General features: G+C 44.0%; 1 protein-coding gene across 1 annotated transcript; it reads left to right on the top strand.

The window, feature by feature from the left end:
- Window positions 1-789: 789 nt before the first annotated feature.
- lratd1 (LRAT domain containing 1) lies at window positions 790-8475 on the top strand. Its single transcript, XM_078541596.1, has one exon. It carries the CDS (start codon window positions 794-796, stop codon window positions 1682-1684), a length of 891 nt encoding a protein of 296 aa, XP_078397722.1. The 5' UTR covers window positions 790-793; the 3' UTR covers window positions 1685-8475.
- Window positions 8476-9108: the final 633 nt, after the last annotated feature.

Below are 9108 nucleotides of genomic sequence, written 5' to 3' on the forward strand. Positions count from 1 at the left end.
CCCCGCCCCTTAATGGGAAGTTCCAAGAGTCGGCTGCCAGTTTGTTTGATTGACAACCAGGGACGGAACAATCAGGGCCTCCCAGCGGGGAATGTGTGGGGAGCAGAGAAGGAAGCGAATGAGTGACGGCGGGAGGCGGGAGCCAAAGTCCAGCCGCCACATGTGCAGCCACCACCCCCCCGAGCGGGCTGTCTCACCTAGGACAGCGCGGATGGAGGATCGCTGAGACCGGCGGCGTCTCTCTCTCTCCCCCCTCCCCTCCCCGGCCATCGCCAGGTAAAGCCGCTGTGAGCAGGGCTGCTGGTGGGCGCCAGGTGAGTTGCAAGGCTGAATGAAATGTCACCCATCAAGTGCTGTAAAATAGATTAAGAAAAACAAAACAAAACACCACCGTGTTTTGTATGGAGACTTCTTGACTGAGCTTTGTTTAGGGAAGGGGGGGAGTCTCTTGATAAATATTTAAACATGTAGTAGTTGGAAGGGAGCCACTCTAGGTGAAATATGCCCAGAGAATGCAAATCTATTGATCGATTGACTTTGTTTCAAAAGGGGAGGCAAAGAGGGTTTGGATATTTTAAAGGTGACGTTTTATTTTCTCAGTGGCGAATTGGTGCAGTTTTATATGTGTGAGTTATGTGAGAGTTGTTTCTGTAGGAAATTGTCCGATCGGTCCAAAGAGCTACATTTGTTGTGCGTCTCTCTCTCTCTCTCTCTGCTTTCTTTTGCAGGTTTATTTTTTTTATTTTTAACACACGTTTCCTGCCCTGCTGCCCCGCTGTTTCATGTGTCCTTGATGGGAAATCAAATCGATCGGATCACCCACCTGAATTACAGCGAGCTGCCCACGGGCGACCCTTCCGGCGTCGAGAAAGACGAGCTGAGGGTGGGGGTCGCCTACTTTTTCTCGGACGAGGAGGATGAGGTGGACGTCGAGCGGGCTCCGGCCGAGCTGCAGTGGCCGGAGCCGAGCCCCCGGCAGGACCAGCCGGCCAGCAAAGGAGGGGGGACGACGACGACGGGGACGGGGACGGCGACGGCGGGAACGGCGACGACGGCGGCGGGCGAGCTGGAATACTCCGCCTTCTGCCGCCAAGAGTGCATCCTCTCCAAGCTGGGCGACAGCCAGGACCTGAGGGTGTATTCGGTCAACAGCCTGCTGCCCAGGTGCCGGGCCGGGGACTTGCTGGAGCTGCCGTCGGCGGCGGCGGCGGCTCCTCCTCACTGGGCGGTCTACGTGGGCGGCGGCCAGGTGGTGCACCTGCACCAGCAGGAGATCCGGCAGGACCACCTGGCCGAGGTGGGCGGCGGCGGGCGGCCGGCCCGCATCGTCAACACTTGGTACCGGTACCGGGCGCTGCCGCCCGAGCTGGTGGTGCAGAACGCCCGCGGTCACCTCGGCCTCAAGGGCCGCGACGTCTGCTGGACCGACTCGGAGAGCTTCGCCGCCTGGTGCCGCTTCGGCAAGCGGGAGTTCAAGGCCGGCGGCGAGGGGCCGAGCGGCGGCGGGATCGGAGGCGGGGGCGGGAGCGAGCGCCGCTACTTCCTCAAGCTGCACCTCTCGGACAACTGGGTCCACACGCTAAACTTTGCCAGCTTGGAGGATTTGATCAGGGAAAAGCGCCGCAAAGACGCCAGCGGGAAAATACGAGTGCTCAAAGAGCTGTCTATACTGAATCACAAATAGCACATTTCTTTTTTGTTGTTGTTGTTGAACTTATCCAGGCATGTTGTTGTGCTCCTGAGAGTTTTCAAGAGGACGGCAGCACATTTCCAGGCGCCCACTGCGAAGGTCGAGTCTGAATTGAGGGGGGTTTACCTTATCCCCCCCGCCTGGCCCGAAGGACTGAGACCATTAAAAGGTGTGAATTTAACCACGTACATTTTGTAACTGCCAATTCTTACCAAGGCTCACGTTCTGTGTGCCACTTTTTCATGTTCTGGTTTCCAACATTGGCAATATTCCTATCCAGAGGTGGTTTTGTTATCCCATAGGATGGCCTCTGTGCAGGAATCCTCTTGTTCCTATTTTTGTTCAAAGTTCTTGACTTTAAATCATATTTCTGTGTCTGGGTTGGGGGGGTGGAGGGATGCGGGTTGGTCAGGGGAGGAAGAATTGCAATATTTTCAATATTGGAAAGAGGCAGCGTTCAGCTTAAGAGATTTTACCGCTTCCATTTTCATGCGTGCATTCCTAAAGGGTTGTTTGTTAAGGGGATGGTGTATACAGTTCTCTAAGTCCCATTACTTGAAAAAAATAGTATGAAAATAACATTGTGAAGATGGCATAAACATGCCAAAAAGATGAATGTGTTCTCAGGCTCCGGGGACTGTCTGTCACTCGGATCTCTTGTCATAGTCGTGCACAGCGCTTAGAAATGATAGAGCATTTCAGTGCCTGTGAGTCATGCACAAGTGCAGCAGTGGTCACAAGGTGTTTGAGCCATGCACATCTCAGTTTAGATGGGCTGTAGGGAAACCCTGCTCCCTTTCTAGTGTTCTGTGTGAACACGAGTGAGTAATGCCACTTGTTCTTTCTGAGTGGGAAGCTTTGGATTGCAGGAATACCAGAGTAACGTTATTGGGAATATTGTTACTGTACAAATATGAAAGGGTTGAGAGTGTGTGTGTGTGTGTGTGTATTGCAATCCCCTCCTATTTTCTCTGTTTCCTCCTGCATTTTTGCATTGGCCTGGATTTTGGGCACCACACCTTCGGAAGAATGTATTGGTCTTGGAGGGAGTGTAGCATGGGTTTGCTAGAGTGATACCTGAGTTCCAGGAGTTAAATTATGAGGAGAGATTACACAAACTGGGTCTGTATTTCCTGGGATTCAGAAGGTTATGGGTGATTTGATTGAAATTTTGAAGATATCAAGGAGAACAGATAGCTTTCCTCTCTCTATCTACTCCCTGCTAGTTGTGGAGTGTAGCACTAGGGGAAATAGTCAAAAGATTAGAGCCACACCTTTCAAGAATGAAATTAGGAAACATGTCTCCATACACAAGGTGATAAAAGTTTGGAACTCTTCCACAAATGGCAATTTACGCTTGATTAATTATTTCTAAATCTGAGATTAATTGTTTTTGTTATCTACAGATATTAAGGGATTAGGGGCAAAAGCAGGTATATGGAGTTAGGCTGTCAATATCTCATTGAATGACAGAACAGGCTCGAGAGGCTAAAGGATCTACGCCTGTTCCTATATTCACTCCACGTAAAGTCGACCAGAGACTTTTCATGGGTCAGTGGAGATTGCTAGTTACTCGTCATCTAATCCAACACTGTGCCCTCTACAGGGGATATATGGCTTGCTTGAGCAGAGAAAGCTGCAGTGAGGCTTTTCAAGCAATCAGACTGAAGAATCTCAGTTACCCCTAATTACTATCATTACAGCAAGAATGGGCAGCTACCCAAAGTTCACACCAATACACAGATCTTTTTGTAGATCCCAGTATTACGGCATTACAAAATCCAGGCCATCGTTTTCACTTGGAATGATTCAGTGCATCGCAATCTCTGGGGATCTTTGAAACACTGCTCAAGGTTAACTCACCAGGATTTATCTTTGGCCAGTTCATGATCCTTCTCAGACTTGCTGGTTAAGGCTTTGGAGTGATGGGATCCTTACATTAGAATTGGAAATTTGAAACAGATTTTTTATTTTTAGTTAATTCAAAATTTAGATTATAATGGGATCGGCTAAATGAAACAGTTTCATTTTTTTTTGTTGTAATTTCTTTGGCTTGTAATAGATGCAATATTGTCTGTGCTTTCACCTGTTGTGCTGTTTCAGTACGCTGCTGAATTGAAATATTGGCATAGACTGTTTTGCACTGCAGGCACTGCAGTCTTGTACGTTTGACACAGAGTCCACTGCTGGATGAAATAGTAACATGAACAACCCCATGCCCTGTGATAGAGTAGGGCCTCGTATTTCCTGGTACTTAGTGCACTTATTAATGCTTCTAAATAATGCCTTTTGCTCAGACTATTTTTAATCATGCAGATCGCTTGACCAGATCTGTAACTTTAACATTCGAACACTAGGCAAGCACTAAAAAAGAACAGTTATTCGCTGTTTTCTACACTGTCCATTATTAAGTAGCATCACTGGAATATCATTGGAACTATTGCCACCTTCTGTAATTTGATGAATTATTTTGCCATGGTGATAGAACCCGAGCCCAGTGTTAACTGAACCACAGTTCCTTGCCGTAACACAGAGCCAAAATAAAGTTAAATCTACATTAAAGGAAACCGTCTCTTTCTGCCAATGAAACAAATTTCATCGAAACATCGAAGCAGGAGTGGGTCATTTAATCCCTTGTCCTTGAAGAGTGCTATATAATAGACTGTTCGTATTGGTGCCTATTGGCCATTTCACTCCCCCTGCTTCTACCCTCGAATTTTATGTATTAGGACTACAAAAAAGAAAATGTGGCAGATTACTACTGCCCTCATTTTATTGCTGCACAAGATTAAATTTTGCCCCAAAAAGCAACATCTGACTGCCCCATTTTCTGTGGATATATATCTTCTAGCTTCATAGCTAATGCTAAAAAGATTACCAGCTTAGTCAGTTGTTTACTGATCTAGGGCATGATTCCAATCATCTCTCAATTGTCATAAGACGGATCAATTTAAAGGCATAGAAGGTTGACTTGGATCAAGTAAAAAGGCACTTTTCTAGAAAATGTCTCCTGAGTTGACATTGGTGACTATTTGTATTATAGAGTCATAAATAGAGCTCAGTTAAGTTAAACAAAATTAAATTTCTGTCACTTTGTCATTGAACCTACCAACTGATCTATGAAAGAGAAATCTGCCCTTGTAAAGCGACAAACATAAGAAAAAATAAGATGCTTCATAAATAAAATCCCATACTGGTATTTTCCATTGGATCGCAATAGGAAGGTAAAAGATATTAGTTAAAGTTAATCCAATTGGAAAACAGGGCATTTGAAAATGCTTGTTTTAGCCCACCTTGTATTTTCTGTAAACAAATTTATTAAGCACCTGGAACCTGGTGACTTTATGCATTCGTATTTTAACCGTTGTTAGTTTGCACTGGCCTCACAGACCGAACATCTGCATAACCCAATCCTGTGTAAGCCATAACATTCCTACAGTTTAGTCAGAAAATGTGGAAGTCCTACTTTGATTGAGATGGATGGACAGATGTGTTTGTGTTTTCTTTTCCTGAAGGAGCATCTTGGCCATCAGCTCAGCAGTAGGGGTTGATCATAGCATTTGTTGGTAGATTAAAGGGTACTAAGCTATTGATCCACATTCCCTTGAATAATTTAGTCAAATCATCTAATTCAGATTTGCATAGCCAGTAAAGTATAACTCAAATTCCAGTTGTCTAACTGGGCCCATTATTTTTGATTAATCTTGTTTATACTCAGAGTTGGATGCTGTGGAAAGCCCAGCATCTCCCAAAATCCACCTTTCATCATTTCATATCCTAGTGTGAACTGAGCAAACAAAGTCTTGCATTGGAATTGCCAAAACAGCACAACAAAAACAAAACTGCATTTCCTGACTGCTGCTCCCTGCTTGCCCCACCATTATTATAATAAAGGCACTTCTGTAGGCTCTTTGACATGCAGGGACAAGTAGATGCAGCAAACTAGGTCCAGCATGTGACTCATACAGCCAAATCATCTAGGTGTGTAGAAGAAACAGGAGACAGCAAATCAGCTTGCCCACTTTACCCTCAGCTCGATTTTCTTTTAGCTGCTGATTCCCCTATCATCCATTTTGTGCAACTGCCTACGATGAATTAACGCTCTAAAATCCCCACCGCTGAAATCAAGAACTTGTATTTGTTTAGCATCTTTAATGTGGTAAAACATTCCAAGGCACTTCACAGGAACATTATCAAATAAAATATGCAGCCTAGTCACATAATTGGAGGAGCACAGGGACCTCAGTGGCTAAAATCATAGTTTGATACATTAATTCAAGCACAAGATTCTCTAGTAGGAGCCAGTGTTTATGCTGGTTTAAGAAAAGGAATATTAATCAGTTTCTGTATGTTGTCATAGGGTGCATAACCTCTACCTGTTCAGCTGTACAACTTTGTTTAAAGAAACTAATTGCAACTTCCTCCCAGCCTAGTCCCACATGTTCTATCTGATCTTTTACATCATGAGCTGTCAAGGAACTTTTATTGGGTCACATTTCAGCCAGCCTTTTACCCATAATCTTAAGGAATGACAAAGAAAGAATGGAAAATGTTTCTGTTTTCATGTGGCCAAATGTGTTTTTCAATTAAGTGAGCAATTTCACACAAAAGAAAAGCTAAGTGTTATCCCTGTGGATATCATGCGGGTAGGTGTCTGCTGGAAGGGCCTAACACTGTCTTTTTGGATTCTCTTTGAGAAATTAGATTGCCCTGAGTGGTGCAGATTTTCCCACATGGACCTGGTTTAGTAAATGCCTGCCATAAAAAAGGTTGAGTGCTCAGGAAGCAGCTCACAATCATTCTTGAAGACTGCTGTGGACAAATGATTGGCATCTTCCCTCTCCCTACCCTGGGACATAATGGGCAAGGCAAGAGGCCCTAAATTCATCTGCCGTTTGCTCCAAATAGATGAGCTGCCTCTGGAGGCCAATGGGCACCTGCAACTTGTCTAAGCCATTGGAATGAGGCCCAAGGCTCAATTTTAAACCAGCATTAGACCTTCCAATTGTGGCCTGTGCCTTTGGTTATGGACCTGGAATTCAGCCATAACAACCCTACATATATATGAAAAGCTATTATATTTTAATATAGTGCATTGAAAAGATCAGATTTGACTTTCAAAATCCTAAACTCTGTAAATATAATTAGACCAAAGAAAAATATCTTTCTGAATGCAGGTATTGAAAAATAAATAAAAACAGAAAATGCTGGAAATACTCAGCAGGCCAGGTGACATCAGAACCCTTGTGATGAAAGGCCATCGCCCTGCAACATTAAGCCCGTTTCTCTCTTCACAGATGCTGCCTGTCGTGCTGAGTATTCTCAGTTTTTTTATTTGAGTGCTAGCATCGGCAGTATTTTGCTTTTGAAGAGTAAGTAGTTGGTTTATATTGAACATGAGGTTCAGTTCCAGTTTAGTGCACCAAGTTAATTAGATTCCAAGATAAACGGTAGCAGCTTATATATGTGAACATAAACCATAAGTAGCTAATTCCTCACTTAGTATAAAATCCACATCCGCGCTGCCCTAAGCTGTTACCTTCCTAGGAATTGCTTATAAAACTTGAAAGTAAAATAATTACAATTTCCAAACCAGTTCCAAACATATTTCAGTTGAACTTAATGGAACTTTATATTTTGCCTATATTTGTTGCTTGGATCAGGATTTTTGTACCATGGATTGACATATTGAAGTTCGTACCTGGATCAGAATAATGCTGAGATCGGGTATGTGTTTATCTGGATAACACCATTTCAAAGTAAAATGTGGCTCTTTATGTTTTCAGACCAGTATTCAACAGATTAACCGTTTGAGAACCACAGTAGCATTTCTACATTTGTTTAATGAAACCTTCTAGCAGAGCTTTAGCTGTGCAGGGTGCCTTGTATTTCACAAGGAAGATGTGCATATTCAGTGATTAAATGTCAAAGAAGGGACTTTTCCATTAATTCTTGTGAAGGTGCTGCTTGTATTTTTTTTTTTGTATCTTTGGCGATCTAAGCGCCTTTAAAATGAATTTCAAATTGGGAGAGAAAATAGAGCCCTTATTTTCTTGTATTTCTCTTGCATCATCCTAACGTAAAACTGATGAGGCAAGGAAATCTGAATGGTGAGTCAATCTGGCAGACCCCTGGGATTTCCTGACAGAAGTGCTGTCAGTTATATAATGCATCGGCCAGGTATCTGAGGGTGCGTTAGCATAGAATGCAGATGACACCATGTTACTCATTTCCTCCCACGAGAACCCTGTTAATATTGGGCGGCAAGATTGCTGGTGTGTTCCTGGTGTTTGGTGTTATGTGTTGAGGAAGAGGAACAATTTAAACAGTCAATGTGACTAAGTCAAAACAGAAATTTTAAAATCATTGGAACATTTTTTAACCTTCAGCTGTCCACATTACCATGTGGCAAATCGCGACAACAAGGGAATCCAAAACTCGATCATATATAAAACTGAGAAGGAAATCAGGAGACACTTCTTTATCCAGAGTGGTTATAGGGCAGAACTGCTATCACATGGGAGTAATTGAGACGAGTAGAGCAGATGCTTTTGAGGGGGAGCTAGATAAATACATGAGATAGAAATGAATAGAAGAATATGCTGATAAGGTGAGATGAAGCAGAGTAGGAGGAGGCTTATGTAAAGCACACCATGGCAGAGGCCAGTTGGGCCGAAAGGTCTATTTTGGTGCTGTAAAGTTTTGATGTAATAATTTCTAGCCCCACTGCCTTCCCACCCCGCAGATCTAGGGGTGTGTGAAACACTGGCCTGGCTTTGACTGCAGTATAAAAATGGTACAGTGCTGGGGGTGGATGCTGACAGGGACAACCTCACATGTGTTACTGGCGATCTATCACTATAGTGGCAGAAAGGAAAATTGATCCTTAGATTTTAATGCTTTAATTTGATATGAAGAAGGTAAATGGCAACTTTTTGTCCATGAAAAAAGTTACTAATAGCATTTACGATTACAGGGCTTACTTTTTTTTATTCATTCATGGGATGTGGGCTTTGCTGGCTGGGCCAGCATTTATTGCCCATCCCTGGTTGCCCTTGAGAAGGTGATGGTGAGCTGCCTTCTTGAGCTGCTGCAGTCCATGTGCTGTAGGTACACCCACAGTGTATTAGGAAGGGAGTTCCAGGATTTTGACCCAGCGACAATGAAGGAACGGCGATATATTTCCAAGTCAGGATGGTGAGTGGCTTGGAGGGGAACTTCCAGGTGGTGGTGTTCCCATCTGTCTGCTGCCCTTGTCCTTCTAGATGGTAGTAGTCATGGGTTTGGAAGGTGCTGTCTAAGGAGCTGTGGTGAATTCCTGCAATGCATCTTGTAGATGGTACACACTGTTGCCACTCTGCGTCAGTGGTGTAGGAAGTGAATGTTGGTGGATGTGGTGCCAATCAAGCAGGCTGCTT

The sequence above is a fragment of the Cetorhinus maximus genome, chromosome 5, assembly GCF_964194155.1.
Source record: "Cetorhinus maximus chromosome 5, sCetMax3.hap1.1, whole genome shotgun sequence".
NCBI lineage: Eukaryota > Metazoa > Chordata > Chondrichthyes > Lamniformes > Cetorhinidae > Cetorhinus > Cetorhinus maximus.